Source organism: Trachypithecus francoisi, unplaced genomic scaffold, assembly GCF_009764315.1.
Source record: "Trachypithecus francoisi isolate TF-2019V2 unplaced genomic scaffold, Tfra_2.0 Lachesis_group16, whole genome shotgun sequence".
NCBI lineage: Eukaryota > Metazoa > Chordata > Mammalia > Primates > Cercopithecidae > Trachypithecus > Trachypithecus francoisi.
In genome coordinates this window covers 90,941,520-90,964,018 of record NW_022681461.1, presented here as the reverse complement: position 1 = coordinate 90,964,018, position 22,499 = coordinate 90,941,520, and the positions used below count along the sequence as shown (strand labels likewise).

At 43.2% G+C, this 22,499-nt stretch overlaps 1 protein-coding gene across 2 annotated transcripts in view; it reads left to right on the top strand.

Annotated features, from left to right (window-relative positions):
- Positions 1-22,499, top strand: part of MELK (maternal embryonic leucine zipper kinase) — a 106,597-nt gene that overhangs the window by 58,886 nt on the left and 25,212 nt on the right. Inside the window, exons 10-11 of one of the 2 annotated variants that reach the window (XM_033238084.1) lie at positions 185-283; positions 11,045-11,131. In XM_033238084.1, the coding sequence (XP_033093975.1) occupies positions 185-283; positions 11,045-11,131 (186 nt within the window). The remainder of the gene's footprint in view (positions 1-184; positions 284-11,044; positions 11,132-22,499) is intronic. The other variant, XM_033238085.1, reaches the window with a different exon arrangement.

Genomic DNA, 22,499 nt, shown 5'->3' with positions numbered 1-22,499 from the left:
GTTTTCTTGCCTCTGTTGCCTTTTTAAAAGAATTTATTCCAAGGCCATTTTAAGGTCTTTGACAGCATTTTTGTGATGATAAATTTTACATCTGTTCTGATGCATTTTTAGTTCTCAGGAGGAAAGGTGTTCTATGTTCTGTATTTGAAATGTTAATCTCTAACTACTTTTTAATGGCCACTAGGTGGACCCAAAGAAACGGATTTCTATGAAAAATCTATTGAACCATCCCTGGATCATGCAAGATTACAACTATCCTGTTGAGTGGCAAAGCAAGAATCCTGTAAGTAAAATGAAATCCAGTAGAATTTTTTTTTTTTTTTTTTTTAACTTTGTGTGGTCTTTGAGTGAATTCAGAACCTACAATGATGTGGTCTAAATATACAAGAAAATATATTTTGTAGCCTTATTAATCAGATTGGTGTTTGGGAGACTTGACACCTAATAGACAGTGGTTCCTTGACCCTATCTGCAAATGAGAATTACCTGGGACCTTAAAAAGAAATGCCTGCTCCCCATCTGAGAACACTTAATGGGAGTTTTTAAAAACTCCCTGGTGTTTCTCATGTGCAGTCAGTCATGGTGCTCTGGGAATCTTGGGCAAGTTACTTAACTTTGCAGAGCCTATTTATTCATCTGTAAAAAGTAGGCTAAACCACTTCTACTTCCCAGAGAAGTTATGAGGGTACAGTAGTTCTCAAACTTTTTAGTTTGAGGACCCCTTTATACTCTTAATATTTATTTATTCATTAAAAAATAAAACTATAACATAGTAACACAAATATTTTTATGAAGAATAACCATTTACAAAATACATTTAGCAAAAAGAATGACACTATTTTACAACTTTGCAAATTTCTTTAAAGTCTAGCTTAATAGAAGACACCTGTATGTATACCCACGTGCTTCTGTGTTCAGTCTGTTTTGATAGGTTTTGATTGAAGCCAAGGAATAAAATGCAGCCTCACACAGATGTGTAGTAGGAAAAGGAAGAAAAATTTTAATAGCCTTTCAGACAGTTTCTGATATCCCATTAAAACTTGAAAAGTGGTAGTTTCTTAAAGGGTAATTGCATGTGGAATCTGAAGCCATATCAATGAAATTTTTTACTGTATTCCATAAAATCCATTGTTCTGTCCATTAGATCTTTTCCCCACACAACATGATGCATTGGTTATTTGGAAAACACTGGTTCACTGAGTTATGCAAATCTTCCAAACGTTAACAGATTTCGTTATACAACATTAAATCACATTCCTTAAAATCATTACTGATCTCAGTAGAAAAGTCTTTTAACTATTGGAAAGCACTCAAGATCATGGTGGCAAATAAAAGTTTTCTAAATTCTAATTTTTGCTTAAAAGTTCAAATTCTGTCATTGACAACAAATGTGTCATTTTCCTTGAACTGACAAGTTCCCATGGTTCATTTTTGAGAAAATGTCTGCTAAACATTTAAGTCTAAATAACTATAGTTGGTCAGTGTTCTTCCTCGTCAAAATAGTTTTCTTTGAAAAAAACAGCTAATTAGGCCAGGCATGGTAGCTTGCGTCTGTAATCCCAGCACTTTGGGAGGCTGAGGCAGGCATATTACTTTAGGTCAGGAGTTCTAAACCAGCCTGGCCAACATGGTAAAACCTCATCTTTACTGAAAATGCAAAAAATTAGTTTGCATGGTAGTGCCTATAATTCCAGGTTCTCGGGAGGCTGAGGCAGAAGAATTGCTTGAACCCAGGAGGCAGAGGTTGCAGTGAGCTGAGAGCGCCACTGCACTCCAGCCTTGGGTGACAGAGTGAGACTCTGTTTCAAAAAGAAAAGAAAAGAGGCTGGGTGCGGTGGCTCACATCTGTAATCCCAGCACTTTGGGATCCCAGGCAGGCAGATCACGAGGTCAGGAGTTTGAGACCAACCTGACCAATATGGTGACACTCCGTCTCTACTAAAAATACAAAAATTAGCTGGGTGTGGTGGCACACACCTGTAATCCCAGCTACTTAGGAAGCTGAGGCAGGAGAATCGCTTGAACCCCAGAGGAGAGTGAGACTCTATCTCAAAAAGAAAAAGAAAAAAATGGCTAATTGAGCTCATAATTCAGTCACACAGGTGCTTTTCCTCAAGACAGCTATCATACTTTGGTATGTAGAAGTACGTTATGCTACTACCTGTTTAGTCACACAGAATATGTACTCAAAGTAAAAATGTAATAAAATTAATATCTTTTACTGGTTTATCAAGGAAATTCTTAATTGAAACTGCCTTCTTTTCAAACTATGGGTATATGACAAAGAATACAATATTTTAGTACAGTTTGGTGCCACTGCATTGATTAATACTAAGGTGCCAGCAGTTTTATTTATTTAATTTTAATTTTTTATTTTTTTGAGAGGGAATCTTGCTATTATCATCCAGACTGGAGTGCAATGGCACAATCTTGACTGATTGCAACCTCCACTTCCCAGTTTCAAGCAATTCTCCTGCCTCAGCCACCCGAGTAGTTGGGATTACAGCCACCTGCTACAACATTTGGCTAATTTTTGCATTTTTAGTAGAGACAGGATTTCACCGTGTTAGTTAGGCTGGTCTCAAACTCCTGACCTCAGGTGATCCACCTGCCTCAGCCTCCCAAAATGCTGAGATTACAGGCATGAGCCACTGTACCCAGTTGCCAGCAATTTTACTTATCACTGCTTTCATACCATCCATACAAATGTCAACACTTTGATAAATGAAAAATAATATTATAAAAATAGTTTGATCTTGGAGACTCTCAGGCATCTGCAGACCGTGCTTTGAGAACTGGTCTAACATGCGTATATGTAAAAAACATAAACAACACCAAATGTTATTTAAGTTTAAACTGTTTTAAAAATATTTCTACATAGTTTTTAAAAAAATGCTTTTTTTTTTTTTTTTGAGACAGAGTCTTGCTCTGATGCCCAGGCTGGAGTGCAGTGGCACAATCTCGGCTCACCACAACCTCTGCCTTCTGGGTTCAAGTGATTCTCTTGCCTCAGCCTCCCGAGGAGCTGGGACTACAGGCACGCGCCACCATGCCTGGCTAATTTGTATATTTTTAGTAGAGATGGGGTTTTACTGTGTTGGCCAGGCTGGTCTCGAACTCCTGACCTGTCTGCCTCGGCCTCTCAAAGTGTTGGGATTACAGGTGTGAGCCACTGTGCCGGGCCTTAAAAATGCTTTTTTTCAAACAAACGGCCACTTGGTAAAAATGTGGATATTACTATAGAACATGGATATTTTGTGTATTAGTTACTGTTGCATTAAGAACTACCCTGAAATTTAGTGGTTTAAAACAATAATTTGGCTGGGTGCGGTGGCTCACACCTGTAATCCTAGCACTTTGGGAGACCAAGGCGGGTGGATCACCTGAGGTTGGGAGTTTGAGACCAGCCTGACCAAGATGGAGAAACCCCATTTCTACTAAAAATACAAAATCAGCCTGGCATGGTGGTGCATGCCTGTAATCCCAACTACTCGGGAGGCTGAGGCAGGAGAATCACTTGAATCCAGGAAGCGGAGGTTGTGGTGAACCAAGATCGCACCATTGCACTCCAGCCTGGGCAACAAGAGTGAAACTCTGCCTCAAAAAATAAAAAAAAAAAAAAAAAAATAATAATTTACAATTCTGTGGACCAGACATTTGGGCTGGGTTCAGCTGGGCCGTTCTTATGTAGGCCTTGCCTGGGGTCGTGGCTACAGTCGTCTTGCAACTGGGCTGAATGGTCCAAGCCTCGCTGGAAAGACTGGCTGTTTCCTGGGCCACATGTGTCCATCAGGCTAACCTGGACTTTTTTATATAGCAACTGGATTTCCTTTTCTTTTGTTTTCTTTTTTTTTTTTTTGAGACCAAGTCTCACTCTGTCACCCAGGCTGGAGGGCAGTGGCGCGATCTCTGCTTACTGCAAGCTTTGCCTCCCGGGTTCAAGCCATTCTCCTGCCTCAGCCTCCCGAGTAGCTGGCACTACAGGCGCCCGCCACCATGCCTGGCTAATTTTTTTTTTTTTTTTTTAGTAGAGATGGGGTTTCACCGTGTTAGTCAGGATGGTCTCGATCTCCTGACCTCATTATCCGCCTGCCTCAGCCTCCCAAAGTGCTGGGATTATAGGCATGAGCCACCGCGCCTGGCCAGCAACTGCATTTCGGAAGAAGAAAGAGGATAAGCCCTAACACTGTAGCATTTTTCAAGCCTCTGCTTGCATTGTACTAGCTAGTGTCCCACTGGCCAAAGCAAGCCATGTGGCAAAGCCCAGAGCCACTATGGAAGCTGTATCTTTCAAGGTTGTACAATTCTTATTCTCTATTTATAGATAAGGGAATGGAAAAATGAAAAACAACTATTTATGAAATAAATTTAGTGAGAAGAGTGGCATGGCTTTACGTCTTTGCCGATTTCTTTGAAGTCTGTCTTATTAGAAGACACTCATGCTTCTGCATTCAGCCTGTTTTGATAACGTCGTTTTGATTGAAACAAATGAAGAAAATACAGCCTCACAGAGATATGTAATTAGAAAAAAGAGAAGTATTTTTATAGTGTTTCCAGATAATTGGGGATATTCTCTGATATCTCACCAAAACTTTTTCAGTGAACTAGGATATGTGCGTGAATCAACAGAGTAGCTTAGAGGTGTGTCTCAGATATGCCAAAGCATAGAATTGGTAGATCTGTGGGGTATTTGCTTTCTGGAATAATCACACCAATGTAAATATCCTTCCCAGTAGCCAGCTCATCTTGGAAAGAAAGACTATACTTGTTCCAGGCCCCTTCTCACTATTCTGCCCACTATTAATGGGCCATGTGGCCTGAACTGAAATCACTCCTGATTCTCCTATGATTGTTAACTCCTAAAACTTTCTCATATCCAAATTTCCCCTGGCCCTACGTGACATCTTTAATATCTATTGAGCAAATACAACATAATTCTAACAGCAACCATACCAAGATCCTAAGAATAGTAGAATGTGCAAGCATCTGAGCAGTGTAGCAGCAGAACCAGGGAAGCTATGATGTGCCCCTTGTGAGGTGGAGAGAGTGGGTGGTGCAAATGCCTGTGTTCAGCCATTGGGGGTCATCATTTCTCCATGTGTGGAGGGCTTTGCACATCTCAGCCATGATCCTAATAGGATAGAATACATTACTGTTTGTGTTAGGTGCCAAAATGAAGAAAGTCTCTACTTTCTACAACCCCAATTTTTTTTTTATTTGGGACACAGTATAAAGTAAAATATATAAAGTTTTGAGTGTTCCAAAAGAGTCTACCGTTTCCCTTACATTTTTTTTTTTTTTTTGAAAATGGAGTTTCGTTCTTGTTGCCCAGTGACGTGATCTCAGCTCACCGCAACCTCTGCCTCCTGGGTTCAAGCGATTCTCCTGCCTTAGCCTTCCGAGTAGCTGGGATTACAGGCATGCGCCACCATGCCCAGCTAATTTTGTATTTTTAGTAGAGATGGGGAGTATCCATGTTGGTCAGGCTGATCTTTAACTCCTGACCTTAGGTGATCCGCCGATCTCAGCCTCCCAAAGTTCTGGGGTTAAAGATGTGAGCCACCATGCCTGGCCTCCCTTACATCTTAATATAATAATTGCTGCTATTTATTGAGCACAGAGTAGGATAGTGTACTATTATAGTAAGGGCTCTCTGTATACTATACTGTGGTATAATATAGGTAGAACTCTTAGGGTAGTACTTTTAAGAGTCAGGCACTACCCTATGGGCTTTATGTTTTTTAACTCATTTAATCTGTACACCAACCCTCCGAAGTAGGTACTATTATTGCCCCCTTTTGCAGATGAGGCAACTGAGACACAGAATCATTAAGTAACTTGCCCAAGGTCAAACAATGAGTAAGTGTAGAACCAGGATATGAACCCACACCGAAGGGTTCTGGAATGGAATGGATCTGATAGACTAGCTGATTCAAGCTCAGGGCCCACATCCTGTGTATTTGCAGCAAGCATTGCTTATCTGGTTTCTATTGAAGTAGCTACTGGAGCAGAGTGATGGAGAGGTGGCATTGTGTTATGGTAGAAAAATCTGGGGCTAGGAATGAAAAATGCCAGTCTTGGGCAGATCACAGTAACTTTTCTGAGTCTTCATTTTATCACCTCTAATATGGGTATTCTAATGTCAATCTGTGCATGTTTGGGTCATGTTTTGCCATTTATAGAGTACCTTTACATGTTGTATCATTAATCTCTTTTGCCTGCCTTGCAGAGCTGTTATAAAATCAAATGAATTATATACAGGAGAGGCATAATGGATTGTTGTTGCTTTTTGAAGGATTTGCTTTTCTCTTTCAGTATTGTGTTTCATCAAGAGTGAACTATTTAAAAAATTCAGATTTCCTTGAATATTTAAGGTATAGATCTGTAACTCTATGCATGATCTCCTCCTACCATTTTCATACATAGTTCTGGTACCCAAGTATTGTATCAAATAGCAGTTATAGTCAGTTCCATTTTCTGCCTTAGTGAACAGGAAATGTAGTAGGCACGGATAATCCAAAATAATTGGCTAGCTTTTGGGATGCAGTTTTGTACTTCATTTGAGTATGTGTGTCTGAGAATTCAGAACACTTTAAGTATTGATCCTCTTTGGAAAACACAGCTTGAGATTAATCATGTTTTTCAGACCCTTGGTATCTTTTCTACCCCACTTGTTTCATTGTTTCCAGTTCAGGAGCTCAGCAGAGATGGTAGCACCTCCTTCCTCTGTCTCCTGCCTTTCTCACACATATGCCTTGTGGTAAAGGTACAGGCAGGAGGCTGCGGGAGAGAGGGGTTCTTTTACAGTTAAAAAAAAATTTTTTTTAAACTTAAGATGATGGAGGGAACCTCAAAAATTTATTTTCTTGCTTGAGCAGTGTTGACATCAACAAGAAGATACCAGATATTAAGGTGTCTAGGCTTCTGAGGTTGAGACCATCTTGAGGGGGAATCTATAGTTCTAGGAGCAGTCACAGTCAAAGCAGCACAATGAAAACTTATTCTTAGCACTTTGGACTTTCACAGTACCACTAGTATAAACCTTTGTGGTCTCTACTTTGTCTGTAACTCATGAGGTTGTGCTTGTACCAGTCAATAATGCAAGGCTGTCTCAGTCTGTTTGAGCTGCTATGACAAAATAGCATACATTGAGTGGCTTAGAGAGAACAGAAATTTATTTCTCACAGTTCTGGAGGTTGGGAAGTTCAAGATCAAGTCATCATAGAGCTACAGTTCTGAAGAGTAAAAATAAAGAAAAAAAAGATCAAGGCACCAGCAGATTTGGTGTTTGATGAGGGCCCACTTTCTGGTTCATAGAATGGTTCTTTCTTGCTGTGTCCTCACATGGTGGAAGGGGACAACGGGGAAAGGCCTCTGGAGCCCTTTTCCTTTCCTTTCCTTTCCTTTCCTTTCCTCTCCTCTCCTCTCCTCTCCTCTCCTCTCCTCTCCTCTCCTCTCCTCTCCTCTCCCCTCCCCTCCCCTCCCCTCCCCTCCCCTCCCCTCCCCTCCCCTCCCCTCCCCTCCCCTCCCCTCCCCTCCCCTCCCCTCCTCTCCTTTCCTCTCCTCTTTCCTTTCCTTTCTTCTTTCCTTTTCTTTCTTTTCTTTCTCCTTCTGAGATAGGGTCTCATTCTTTTACCCGGGCTGGAGTGCAGTGACTTAATCATACGTCACTGTATCCTTGAACTCTTGGGCTCAAGTGATCCTCCCACCTCAGCCTCCTGAGTAGCTAGGACTGTAAGCCATTGCACCTGGCTAATTTTTGAGTATTTTTTTGTAGTAACGGGATCTTGCCGTATTGCCCAGGCCAGTCTCCAACTCCTGGCTTCAAGTGATCCTCCCACCTCAGCCTCCCAATGCCCTGGGATTACAGGCATGTACCATTGTACTTTGGCCTGGGGCCTCTTTTATAAGGGTACTAACCCCATTTATGAGGGCAGAGCCCCCTCTTGACCTACTCACCTCCCAAAGGCCCAACCTCCTAATACTATTACACTAGTGATTAGGTTTCAGCATATGAATTGAGAAAAATTTATCTTTACTGTTTCTTTTCATGATGGCAGCCTTACTTTCTCTTGAGCTTTTTGTTACAAGTGTGATGTTCAAAACAAGGGAAGCTCGTGATATTGCCCTGCTTTGTGCTGAGCAGACCTCTCTTTCATGTTATGTTTGGTTCTGAATACCTCACTTCAATGTGTAGTATCAACTTGGAGTGTGATCTAAAGAAAGGGCCAGACTAGTAAGGGGAGTTAATCATTAAAGTGGAGGTTGGCAGAACTAGAAAACAGAAGACTTGCATAGGAAAGGTTGCTTATAATAAGAATACTCAAATTTCTGAAAGGCTCTTCTATCACAGAGGAAATAGAATTATGACTGTTGGCCGGGCGCGGTGGCTCAAGCCTGTAATCCCAGCACTTTGGGAGGCTGAGACGGGTGGATCACGAGGTCAGGAGATCGAGACCATCCTGGCTAACACGGTGAAACCCCGTCTCTACTAAAAAATACAAAAAACTAGCCGGGCGAGGTGGCGGGCGCCTGTAGTCCCAGCTACTCGGGAGGCTGAGGCAGGAGAATGGCGTAAACCCAGGAGGCGGAGCTTGCAGTGAGCTGAGATCCGGCCACTGCACTCCAGCCTGGGCGACAGAGCGAGACTCCCTCTCAAAAAAAAAAAAAAAAAAAAAAAGAATTATGACTGTTAGTGAAAATAACCATTTTTTGAGGGCCTACTCTGTTGAGATGTTGTACTAGGCACTTGCTGTATGTTGCATATATTGCAGGGCATGTACTATCTCTCTCTAACAGATGATGAAACTGAGACACAGAGGTGTAGTCATGTTCAAGGCCACATGGTTATTAGTCCTGTTGCAATTAAAACTAAGGTCTGTCTAATTCCAAAGTCTGTTAGCCATCAGGTTGTACCAATTCCCAGTGGACAGAGATCGCAGGGAGACAGACCTCGGGCAGCAGGAGGGAGATGCTAACCATTCCAGCTGTTCTGTGTACACTTTAGAGGAGGCCTTTAAGCAGAATGTAAAGCATCCCTCACTTGGGCTGCCAGAAAGAGAGTTTTTTTTTTTGAGATGGAGTTTTGCTGTTGTTGCCTAGCCTAGAGTGCAATGGTTTGATCTCAGCTCCCCACAACCTTCGCCTCCCGGGTTCAAGTGATTCTCCTGCCTCAGCCTCCTGAGTAGCTGGGATTACAGGCATGCGCCATCACGCCTGGCTAATTTTGTATTTTTAGTCGAGATGGGGTTTCTCCATGTTGATCAGGCTGGTCTCGAACTCCTTACCTCAGATTATCCACCCACCTCGGCCTCCCAAAGTGCTGGGATTACGGGCGTGAGCCACTGCACCTGGCCTAAGAGAGTTCTTATGTTGGAAAGATGAACTTTAAAGTTATATTCCTCTGCTTCTCTTCCCGTGTAATCTTCTGAGCTCCCTTCCAGGTCCAGGCCAGGCTATTCCTGCCTTTTTGTTCTCAGTGATCCTTGTTTGTTTTTTTTTTTTTTTGAGACGGAGTCTCGCTCTGTTGCGGCGCAGGCTGGAGCGCAGTGGCCGGATCTCAGCTCACTGCAAGCTCCGCCTCCCGGATTTACGCCATTCTCCTGCCTCAGCCTCCCGAGTAGCTGGGACTACAGGCGCCTGCCACCTCGCCTGGCTAGTTTTTTGTATTTTTTTTAGTAGAGACGAGGTTTCACCGTGTTAGCCAGGATGGTCTCGATCTCCTGACCTCGTGATCCGCCCGTCTCGGCCTCCCAAAGTGCTGGGATTACAGGCTTGAGCCACCGCGCCGGGCCTGTTTGGTTCTGAGAACCCATTTCCGGCCCTACCTTTAGTGAGGAACCATCATGTAGAGATTATTTGGATAATTTCTGTCCTTAAACAAAATGAATTTTGTGTAGAGGCTTTTACTTATTCTTTTTTAAAGTTGTGGTTCAGCATAATAATGATTATGTGGCATCTATGGCACTGTCGTAAAGGCTCTTTGAATTGTGCTAAACGTGAATATAATGAGAGGTACCCTGTGCTCTACAAGTCTGAATCTTTTACCAGTCTGTTGCATAACCACTGATTTTAAATGCCTAGGCGGCTGCTCTTTGATGAAAATACCAACGCAGAGGCCGGGCGCGGTGGCTCAAGCCTGTAATCCCAGCACTTTGGGAGGCCGAGATGGGTGGATCACGAGGTCAGGAGATCGAGACCTCCTGGCTAACACGGTGAAACCTCGTCTCTACTAAAAAATACAAAAACCTAGCCGGGCGAGATGACGAGCGCCTGTAGTCCCAGCTACTCGGGAGGCTGAGGCAGGAGAATGGCGTAAACCCGGGAGGCGGAGCTTGCAGTGAGCCAAGATCGTGCCACTGCACTCCAGCCTGGGCGACAGAGCGAGACTCCGTCTCAAAAAAAAAAAAAAAGGAAAGAAAATACCAATGCAGGTCTTGCAGTAGGGAAGGGGGGTTGTACAGTCCCTGGGCTGTACAACAGAACTTTTTTGTTTGTTTGTTTGAGAGTCTCACTCTGTTGCCCAGGCTGGAGTGCAGTGGCACAATGTCAGCTTACTGCAGCCTCCGCCTCCTGGGTTCAAGTGATTCTCGTGCCACAGCCTCCCAAGTGGCTGGGATTACAGGCACTCACCACCATGCCTGGCTAATTTTTGTATTTTTAGTAGAGATGGGGTTTCACATGCTGGCCAGACCAGCCTCAAACTCCTGACCTCAGGTGATCTGCCCACCCCAGCCTCCCAAAATGCTAGGATTACAGGCATGAACTACTGCGCCCCGCATTGTACAACAGAACTTTTAACAACAGTTGCTCAGATAATGATGGGGATATAAAGAGCTGGGAAAGAGCTCATCTTGAAATGCTTGCTGGAATATGCTTACATCTTAAAAGATTGCAGAGAATGTTGATTCTTCCCCAAGAAATGGACACATTCATGTTTTACATAATGATATTTGATTGTATAAAGTAATTATACTGATTTTAAAATGTCAAAGCAATATATTTGTAATATTTTGTTAATAAAGTGCATAATTTTTTTTTGTAGTTTATTCACCTCGATGATGATTGCGTAACAGAACTTTCTGTACATCATAGAAACAACAGGCAAACAATGGAGGATTTAATTTCACTGGTAAGAAATACAGCATGGGCTGGCCGCAGCAGCTCACGCCTGTAATCCCAGCACTTTGGGAGGCCCAGGTGGGAGGATCATTTCAGGTCAGGAGTTCGAGACCAGCCTGGCCAGTGTGGTGAAACCCCGTCTCTACTAAAAATACAAAAATTAGCCAGATGTGGTGGCACGTGCCTGTAATCCCAGCTACTCGGGAGACTGAGGCATGAGAATCACTTGAACCCAGGAGGCAGAGGTTGCAGTGAGCCGAGATCCCACCCCTGCACTCCAGCCTGGGCGACAAGAGCTAAATTCCATCTCAAAAAAGAAAAAGAAAAAAAAATACAGCAATACAGCATGAATTTGAGAGTAATATCTTTTGTTTCATTGTTCTTTATCAGTACATGAAAAATAGTATAGCATTTTCAGACCTATGATTTTATTATGGGTACAAATACTGCATTTAAAAAATATTTACATATGATTTCCACACAATCCTGATGTGTGCTAGATATTTTCTTTAAAAATGAACACTCCGGCCGGGCGCGGTGGCTCAAGCCTGTAATCCCAGCACTTTGGGAGGCCGAGACGGGCGGATCACGAGGTCAGGAGATCGAGACCATCCTGGCTAACACTGTGAAACCCCGTCTCTACTAAAAAAAAAATACAAAAAAATTAGCCGGGCGAGATGGCGGGCGCCTGTAGTCCCAGCTACTCGGGAGGCTGAGGCGAGAGAATGGCGTAAACCCGGGAGGCGGAGCTTGCAATGAGCTGAGATCCGGCCACTGCACTCCAGCCTGGGCGACAGAGCGAGACTCCGTCTCAAAAAAAAAAAATGAACACTCCATACTTAAAACATTGATGAAGAAGCATTACAGTGAAAAAAATAATTAAGAAACAACTGGCCGGGCACGGTGACTCAGGCCTGTAATCCCAGCACTTTGGGAGGCCGAGGCGGGTGGATCATGAGGTCAGGAGATGAAGACCATCCTGGCTAACACAGTGAAACCCCGTCTCTACTAAATATACAAAAAAAATTAGCCGGGCGTTGTGGCGGGCACCTGTAGTCCCAGCTATTCGGGAGGTTGAGGCAGGAGAATGGCATGAACCCGGGAGGCGGAGTTTGCAGTGAGCCAGGATGTGCCACTGCACTCCAGCCTGGGTGACAGCGGGACTCCAGCTCAAAAAAAAAAAAAAAAAAAAGAAACAACAAACTAGTGCACAAAGAATGGACAGAGTTCTAATTTTGACTACTTTAAAGTTCTCTAACGTGCAACTGGTTTCTGCTGTGGAACTGAGGTAAACACAAAGCAATTTTCTTCTCACCTGAGAGCAACAGCAGCGTCACGTCACCCCTAAGTGGACAAACCAAATACCATGAAAGCGTCATCATGATTTCTGGTGTTTGATCATTTTGGCTCTTTCAGATGCTCAGTCTCTAGATCATACCTGTGGGTGTGTGTTTGTGTGAGTATGTTTTAAGAGATCAAGGCAGTCACAGCTGTCTCTAATGTGAAGAGTGACTTGTACCTTGCTTTGTTCCTGGCCTGGTGCTATGTCTTCTATCACCTGTGATTTATGTTTGCTTTATCTGTTCTTTAACTTGCAAGGTGGAGTCCTTAAGCATTTTTTTTAAAAAAAATGAAACAGGCCAGGCGCGGTGGCTCAAGCCTGTAATCCCAGCACTTTAGGAGGCCGAGACGGGCGGATCACGAGGTCAGGAGATCGAGACCATCCTGGCTAACACGGTGAAACCCCCGTCTCTACTAAAAAATACAAAAACTAGCCAGGCGAGGTGGCTGGCGCCTGTAGTCCCAGCTACTCGGGAGGCTGAGGCAGGAGAATGGCGTGAACCCGGGAGGCGGAGCTTGCAGTGAGCTGAGATCCGGCCACTACACTCCAGCCTGGGCGACAGAGCGAGACTCTGTCTCAAAAAAAAAAAAAAAATCAAACAAAGCTTTGCTAAGGCACAATTCTTTTCAGTAAGGAGAAAATATAAAGAAATTCTTTTGAATGACATAATAAGTAAAGACAAACAGAATGTATCTGGAAATGGTAGTGTAATTTACTTTTTCATGGATAATGCCTTTAGGGGAATAGTAAGAATTGGGAATTGCTGTAAGATTTGTATGGTCCTTAGTCTTTCATTAGTGAAAATTAGAAGTTTCCATTTAAGTCACCTAAAAAAATAAATTGTGGGACATTTTCTTTGGGATGATCTTTAATGGAAGACTATACTTTAGATACTGAAATTTTTAAAAATGTTATTATAGAAAAATTTACCCACCAAAATAGAATAGTATAATAACACTGAGTTTCCATGTTCTCATCATTCAGTTTCAATAGTTAATAACGTTTTGCCAATTTAATCTGTATCCTACCACTTTCTCCCTCCCTTTCCAGCTGGGATATTTCCAAGTAAATCCCAGATAGCATGTCATTTTATCCAGGACAAATTGGTGTGAGATCCACAAACTTTAAAAATCTGAATCTTAAATGTAACATACTTAAGCCAGGCACGGTTCCTCATGTGTGTAATGTCAGCACTTTGGGAGTCCAAGGCGGGCAGATCATGAGGTCAGGAGATCAAGGCCGACATGGTGAAACCCTGTTTCTACTAAAAATACAAAAATTAGCTGGGTGTGGTGGCATGCGCCTGTAATCCCAGCTTCTTGGGAAGCTGAGGCAGGAGAAAGACATGAACCCAGGAGGCGGAGGTTGCAGTGAGCCGAGATCGCACCACTGCAATCCAACCTGGTGACAGAGTGAGACTCCGTCTCAAAAAAAAAAATAAAAAAGTGACATACTTAAGAGTTTCAATAATCATTGAAAAAAAGTCTTTAAAATGATATATTTTATGACATCTCTACCTATAATTGTCAGACTTAAAAGTGAAATGGAAATACAAATTATTTGCTTTCCTTCTGATGCATAAAACATAACAAAGAGGTTATTTCCTGGTGTTACAACTCTCTAAAGAGCTTCTCAGTTATTCTTAAAGTTAAGCATGACCAACATCAATAATGCAGTGAGGAAAGTAATATTTTTTATTCCTTTGTACTCTTCTCTCATTCTTAAATCCCTGTTCATACTTCGTTGAGTCCCAGGGATGAGTAGGATATAGGCTACTCACTCTCAATCAGAGATTCTCACCTTGGCTGTACAGTGGAATTTCTTGGGAACTTTAATCCTGATGTTTAGGTCTCAACCCCACAGATGATGATTCACTTGGTCTGGGGTTTGGCCAAGGCATCAGAATTTTTTTAAAGCTTCCCAGCTGATTGTGGTATGCAGCCAGAGTCGAGCAGTAGTGCTCTAGATTCTTGCTGTTCAATGTGTGGTCTAGGACCAGCAGCATCAGCATCTGGGTGCTTATTAGCCATGCAGAATCTCAGGCCCCACCTCAGACCTACTGAATCGGAATCTGTGTCATATCTCCAAGTGGTTCATATGGTCAGTAAAGCTTCAGAAGTATTGGTCTAGGTCAGTTCTCAATCAGGAGTGATTTTGGCACTCAGGGGGCATTTGGCAGTGACTAGAGACATTTTTGGTTGTCATAACTGGAGTTTGTGTATGTGTACTAATGCCATCCAGTGGGTAGAGGCCAGGGATGCTGCCAAACATCCTTCAATGCACAGAAGAGCCCCTCACAACAAACAGTTATCCAGGTCAGATGTCAATAGTGCCAAGGTTGAGAATCCCTTGTCTGGGTAGCTCAGGGAATTAATATTGGTTCTACATACTTTCCAATTTGAACAGCCTCAGAAAACCAGGTTTGAGATTAGCCAGCGTCTGTTATGTTTTTCTGTGACATCCTGAGAGCTCTGCCTTCACTTTTGGGGCTGACGAGACATGACAGAGAGAGATTAGATTAGTTTAGTGTGATCCATATGCTGGTATGGTGCTGCTGATCTTTGTACAGAGAGAGAGAGAGTGTAACAATATTTCTCTCAAACATTCAACTCATAATGTGTCTGGAATTGGTGGGTTCTTGGTCTTGCTGTCTTCAAGAATGAAGCCATGGACCCTTGCGGTGTTACAGTTCTTAAAGATGGTGTGTCCGGAGTTTGTTCCTTTAGACGTTCAGATGTGTCTGGAGCTTCGTCCTTCTTCTGGTGGGTTCGTGGTCTCGCTGACAGGAGTGAAGCTGCAGACCTTTGTGGTTTTACAGCTCATAAAGGCAGCGTGGACCCAAAGAGTGAGAGCAGCAAGATTTATTGCAAAGAGCAAAAGAAGAAAGCTTCCACAGCTTGGAAGCAGACCTGAGCGGGTTGCCACTGCTGGCAAGGGTGGCCTTTTATTCCCTTATCTGGCCCCACCCACATCCTGCTGATTGGTCCATTTTACAGAGAGATGATTGGTCCGTTTTGACAGAGTGCTGATTGGTGTGTTTACAATCCCTGAGCTAGACACAGAGTGCTAGACAGAAAAGTTCTCCAAGTCCCCACTAGGTTAGCTAGATACAGAGTACTGATTGGTGTATGTACAAACCCTGAGCTAGACACAGAGTGCTGATTGGTGTATTTACAAATCCTGAGCTAGACACAGAGTGCTGATTGGTGTATTTATAATCTCTTAGCTAGACATAAAGGTTCTCTAGGTCCCCACTAGACTCAGGAGCCCACCTGGCTTCACCTAGTGGATCCCACAGTGGGGCTGCAGGCGGAGCTGCGGCCTCGAGGGGCGCCTGCACTCCTCAGCCCTTGGGAGGTCGATGGTACCCATTGCCAGGGAGCAGGGGGTGGCGCCCGTCGGGGAGGCTTGGGTAGCGCGGGAGCCCACTAGGCGGAGGGGTTGGCTCGGACTTGGCGGGCTGCAGGTCCCGAGCCCTGCGCGGCGGGGAGGCGGCTGAGGCTCAGCGAGAATTTGAGCGCGGTGCATGTGTGCAGACAGTGGTGGGGAACCCGGGGCAACCTCAGCAGCTGCTGGCTTGGGTGCTAAGCCCCTCACTGCCCTGGACCAGCTGTGCTGGTCGGCAGCTGCGTGTGCGGGCCTGCTGAGCCCACACCGGACCCTGGGCCCGCGGGAACTCGCGCTGGCCCACGAGCGCGGCGTGCAGCCCCGGTTCCCGCCCGTGCCTCTCACTCCGCACTTCCCGGCAAGCAGAGGAAGGCGGCTCTGGCCTCAGCCAGCCCAGAGAGTGGCTCCCACAGTGCCGTGGTGGGCTGAAGAACTCCTCAAGCGCCACCAGAGTCGATGGTGAGGCCGAGGAGGCCCCGAGAGCGAGGGTTGCTAGCACGTTGTCACCTCTCAATAAGAACTCCCACTTTTATATTATATACAGGAGCACTCTGGAACTGCTTTTTATATGCAGCAGTGAGTCTCCTATGTCTTGTGATTTTGACTGATCTCGTTGTGTTCCTTTTGAGATTCCCAACAGTACTTTCCTTACTTTCTCCCTGTTCCTCCAGCCCTGAGTGGCTCTGGATTGTGGCAGCAGCCGGTCCTCTGCTAGTGGACCTTCACTAAGGGTCACATGTGTATTCGAGAACCTATTCAGTCCAGGACAGATCCATTTTCCCCATCCCTGTGATGTAAACACCCATGCGTGTAAAGACTGAAGGCCTCAGGAGGAGGGTCAGAGGAAGGGTGGGGCCACTCCTCCATGTCTCTGCCCCTCTGCACTAGTGGCTGCCTCTCCTCAACCCAGGTGCCTGGACACTTCTTTAACATTTAACTGGGGATTTAAAGATGTTTTTAGTTTTCTAGAAATGGAACTTTCTCATGGGTAACCTTATCACTTTACTTTCAGACATTTGACTTTCAAAAGAGGGAATTCACTATAAAATAAGGGAAACTTTTGTCTTAGACTTGTGGATTGACATCACCTGAAAGCATAACTAATGTGTTGATTTATCTGTTTTTGAACACAGAACTCTCCTGTGGTGCATCTTATAATGAGAAATATACAGTGGCACTGGCCAGAAAGTTATAAAAAAGATGCTTTGTTTGCCTAGGGAAAAGGAAGATTTAGAGGATGGTTGTAGAAATCCTAGGCATGATTAGGAAACTCCATCTAAAACTCTTAGCACTATCCAGGAATTGTTTACAGTACCTGAGTTACACCATCCCATCGTTGATAAGAAAGTGACAACTTGTTTCTTAGCCATTGTCTCTAGTCAGTTTATGACATCTCTTTCAAAAAGGTGGCTATAGTACATGGGGATATCATAGATATGGGGTGGGAAAAAGTCTTTAATGTAGTTTTTGGAAAGTGGAGAGTGATTATAAGTACATAGTTTCCTCCCACCGTAGTTTCCCAGACACCTTCTCCATGAAGCCTCTTCATTTTTCTTTTTTCTTTTTTTCTTTTCTTTTCTTTCCTTTTTTTTTTTTTTTTTATTATACTTTTAAGTTCTAGGGTACATGTGCATAACGTGCAGGTTTGTTACATATGTATACTTGTGCCATGTTGGTGTGCTGCACCCATCAACTCGTCAGCACCCATCAATTTGTCATTTATATCAGGTATAACTCCCAATGCAATCCCTCCCCCCTCCCCCCTCCCCATAATAGGCCCCGGTGTGTGATGTCCCCCTTCCCGAGTCCAAGTGATCTCATTGTTCAGTTCCCACCTATGAGTGAGAACATGCGGTGTTTGGTTTTCTGTTCTTGTGATAGTTTGCTAAGAATGATGGTTTCCAGCTGCATCCATGTCCCTACAAAGGACGCAAACTCATCCTTTTTTATGGCTGCATAATATTCCATGGTGTATATGTGCCACATTTTCTTAATCCAGTCTGTCACAGATGGACATGTGGGTTGATTCCAAGTCTTTGCTATTGTGAATAGTGCCACAATAAACATACGTGTGCATGTGTCTTTATAGCAGCATGATTTATAGTCCTTTGGGTATATACCCAGTAGTGGGATGGCTGGGTCATATGGTACATCTAGTTCTAGATCCTTGAGGAATTGCCATACTGTTTTCCATAATGGTTGAACTAGTTTACAATCCCACCAACAGTGTAAAAGTGTTCCTATTTCTCCACATCCTCTCCAGCACCTGTTGTTTCCTGACTTTTGAATGATTGCCATTCTAACTGGTGTGAGATGGTATCTCATTGTGGTTTTGATTTGCATTTCTCTGATGGAGAGTGATGATGAGCATTTTTTCATGTGTCTGTTGGCTGTATGAATGTCTTCTTTTGAGAAATGTCTGTTCATATCCTTTGCTCACTTTTTGATGGGGTTGTTTGTTTTTTCTTGTAAATTTGTTTGAGTTCTTTGTAGGTTCTGGATATTAGCCCTTTGTCTGATGAGTAGATTGCAAAAATTTTCTCCCATTCTGTAGGTTGCCTGTTCACTCTGATGGTAGTTTCTTTTGTTGTGCAAAAGCTCTTTAGTTTAATTAGATCCCATTTGTCAATTTTGACTTTTGCTGCTGTTGCTTTTGGTGTTTTAGACATGAAGTCCTTGCCCATGCCTATGTCCTGAATGGTACTACCTAGGTTTTCTTCTAGGGTTTTTATGGTATTAGGTCTAACATTTAAGTCTCTAATCCATCTTGAATTAATTTTCGTATAAGGAGTAAGGAAAGGATCCAGTTTCAGCTTTCTACTTATGGCTAGCCAATTTTCCCAGCACCATTTATTAAATAGGGAATCCTTTCCCCATTCTTTTCTTTTCTTTTCTTTTTTTTTGAGATGGAGTCTCCCTCTGTCGCCAGGCTGGAGTGCAGCATCACGATCTCCACTCCCTGCAACCTCCGCCTCCTGAGTTCAAGCGATTCTCCTGCCTCAGCCTTCCATATAGCTGGGATTACAGGCGCCTGCCACCACGCCCAGCTAATTTTTGTATTTTTTATAGAGATGGGGTTCCACCATGTTGCCCGGGCTGGTCTCGATCTGCTAACCTCAAGTGATCCACCCGCCTTGGCCTCCCAAAGTGCTAGGATTAAAACATGTATGAGCCACTGTGCCCAGTCATGAAGCCTTTTCTGTCCTTTCTTTGCCTCATCCTGTTTGGATTAAAGGCAACATTTCATAATTTATGATAGTATTTTATGCTTCCTCTACTAGATTGATTGGGCCATTATGCAAATTTCAAAGCTTATACTATGATCATGGCCATCTAAGTTATTAACTAATAAAATTCATTACCGAAAACAGAGTTGGTGGTTGACTTTTGAGTCACGTACTTTGTGAGGGAGCTACATAGCATGAAAGACTATTCAGTACTATTAAAAGTTAACACTTTTGTAGGGCAGATAGCCCCATAGTTTTCTCAGTACATTATTTAGAAACTTTCCATTAAACATAGTGGATTGAACAGCTAAGTTTACATCGAACACTTCCTAAAACCTTAACAAAAAGGGATAAAAAGGCAAAACATTTACAAACAATAAAAGGGGAGACAAAGGGATGTCATTAGAAGTTTGGAAGATATAGATAAGTGGTATAAGTGGTAGTTGTTAGAGCATTTTGGAGAAAACTGAAAGCTAAGTGCTTGCAGTGAAAAAAGGCATCAAGCAAATGGATGAGAGCTCCAGAAAGGCTCAGGAATCAGAGGTACCAGGAGCTTCTGAAGTCAGGGAAGTGAGGAGGGAAAACAGGAAGATGGGTGAAAGCCTGTATTGGAAGCAGTTAGAAGCCTAGATTCCTTTCTCTACCTGTGCTGCATAACAGCCTCCTGTTCCCCATCCCAACAGAAGACTGGAGGTCACAAGGCATTCTTGTACCAAACACAGCTCAGATGCGGATGATGAACCATTCTGAACCATTCTGAAATGGATGCACAAAGTCTTCATATTGAACAGTGAACCACCATCTCAAATTCCCTTCGCTATTCAACTTTGAGAATGCTGAAACCAGGATTTGTATCCTATTTGCAGTGAGGGTGGGGAAAATAGTGGAAGATTTATCTCTAGGGAAAAGCTAAGATAAATGTCCTACTATATCAGTGGTTGGGAGTTCAGGTTCCTGCCTGTTCATCTTGGAGAAGAGCCTTCAGCGTATTGAGCAGCCCCATCATACACATAGAGCCTCGAATCAGCTGTGCAACATACTTCTTCACTTTTAAGTAGAAACAGACAACCAAAAATCACTAGAAATTTGAGAAAACTTCTAACATGAAAGTCAGAGATCAAAACAAATGGAGTAAGGTGGGGAGAGGAAAGAAGAAAAAGTAGATACTGAGAAAAAAAAATGCAGATATGCAGGGAGCAGGAGAAAATGGCTAAAAACTGTTAATTAATATTCTCAGATAAGAGAAGTGATTTTCATTCTTGACATAGGAATAAGATGAATAAAAATGAACATTCCAAGAGATAGCTCTTGAAAATCTAAAATATGACCACAGAAATTAAGTGCTCAGTAAAAGTGTTGGAAAATGAAATTAATTTGAAATCTTTTAAAAGTAGAACCTGGCTCAGCTGGGCGCAGTGGCTCACGCCTGTAATCCCAGCAGTTTGGGAGGCTGAGGCAGCGGGTGGATCACTTGAGACCAGGAGTTCGAGACCAGCCTGGCCAACATGGTGAAACCTCATCTCTACTAAAAATACAAAAATCAACCAGGTGTGGTGGCATGCGCCTGTAATCCCGGCTACTTGGGACCCTGAGGTGAGAGGATCACTTGAACCCAGGAGGCAGAGGTTGTAGTGAGCCGAGACTGCACCATTGCACTCCAGCCTGGGTGACAGAGTGAGACTCTGTCTCAAAAAAAGGAAAAATAATACAAGAAGAAATATTCCAGGCTGGGCACTGTGGCTTATGCCTATAATTCTAAAACTGAGAGGCCAAGATGGGAGGATTGGTTGAGTCCAGGAGTTCAAGATCAGCCTGGGCAACATAGTGAGACCCTATCTCTATTTTATTAAAAATAAAAAAAAATTAAAGTTAAAAACAAAAAAGAGAAATATTCCAGAACTGAAGAATATGAGTTTTCAAGAATGAAGAGGCCTAACCTGGGATGAAACAGTAGATGAAAATAGATTCACACCAAGGCCTGTTCTAGTGGAATTTCAGAAAACGGGGAAATAATAAGATTCAGGAAGTTTTCAAAGATAAAAATGAAAGTTCATACACAGAGGCTGGAGAATCAAAACCTAAATGACTATAGGTTTTTCAGTAGCTGTACTAGAATCAAGAAGAGTATATTGCCATCAAAACTGTGAAGATTATTATTAACCCAGAATTCTCTGCTTAACCAAATCAGAATCAAGTGTGAAGATAGAATGCAGTCATTTATCAGACATGCAAGATCTCAAAAAATTTACCTCTCATGCATGCACCCTCAGGAAGTCACTGGAGGATGTGTTCCACAAATGAGAGAGTAAACCAAGAAAGAAGAATACTTAGGATCTAGGAAACTGGGGCTACATTGTAAGATAGAGGGGAAAGGAATCCCTAGACTGACAATTGGGTAGCTGGCTGAGAAGCTGGTCCAGAGTGGAGCAGAGGATGCATGCAGACATCTGGTGGAATGTCTCTAAGTGGGGAAGCAGTTAGCAGATGTGTGTGGACATGTTGAGAGGAGGTAAAGTGTTGAAAAGGGTGGAGTTCAATTTGTAAGGAATAACTGACTCTTTTATTTTTATCTTCAGGAAAAACAAAGGTATAAAAAAATGGAAATGCAAGAATAGCACCCTGTGTGGTTTAGCTGCAGAGCTGATATTCAGCCAACATGACCACATTGGTTGTTAAAATATTAGTGTATTTATATACTGACTGGTAAATAACCACCGTCTCCAGTGCCCTCCATGTTGCCCTGTTACTTCCCTTAGACACCCTGGACACTACTCCCTCCCCTCTTCTCACAATTAAAAGATTAATAATTGGAAAGGCAGGCGTCTCCCAGGACCCTACTGACCTCTTGGCCTCTATTTTGATGGTTGGTGTCAGGGTACCAATTAAATATTTTGAACATTATCCCTGCTTAGTTGTGAATGCTATTTACATAATCATAATAATGCAAATATTAACTTAGCTAAACATTGTGATAAAATTATAGTAGGAGGATACAGGGAAAAGATGTGTGGGAAAGGGAGGGCAGTTGTAGTAGAGCTAAATTCATATTTCTCATACTAGGAAATATACATAATATTTGAAGCTGAAAAAAGTTTTAAGCCATGTAAGCATTTAGTTGAGAAATACAGAATTAAGGCCGGGCGTGGTGGCTTACACCTGTAATCCCAGCACTTTGGGAGGCCGAGGTGGGCGGATCATGAGGTCAGGAGATTGAGACCATCTTGGCTAACACGGTGAAACCCCATCTCTACTAAAAAGACAAAAAATCAGCTGGGTGTGGTGGCAGGCACCTGTAGTCCCAGCTACTTGGGAGGCTGAGGCAGGAGAATGGCGTGAAGCTGGGAGGCGGAGCTCTCAGTGAGCCGAGATCCCGCCACTGCACTCCAGCCTGGGTGACAGAGCGAGACTCTGTCTCAAAAAAA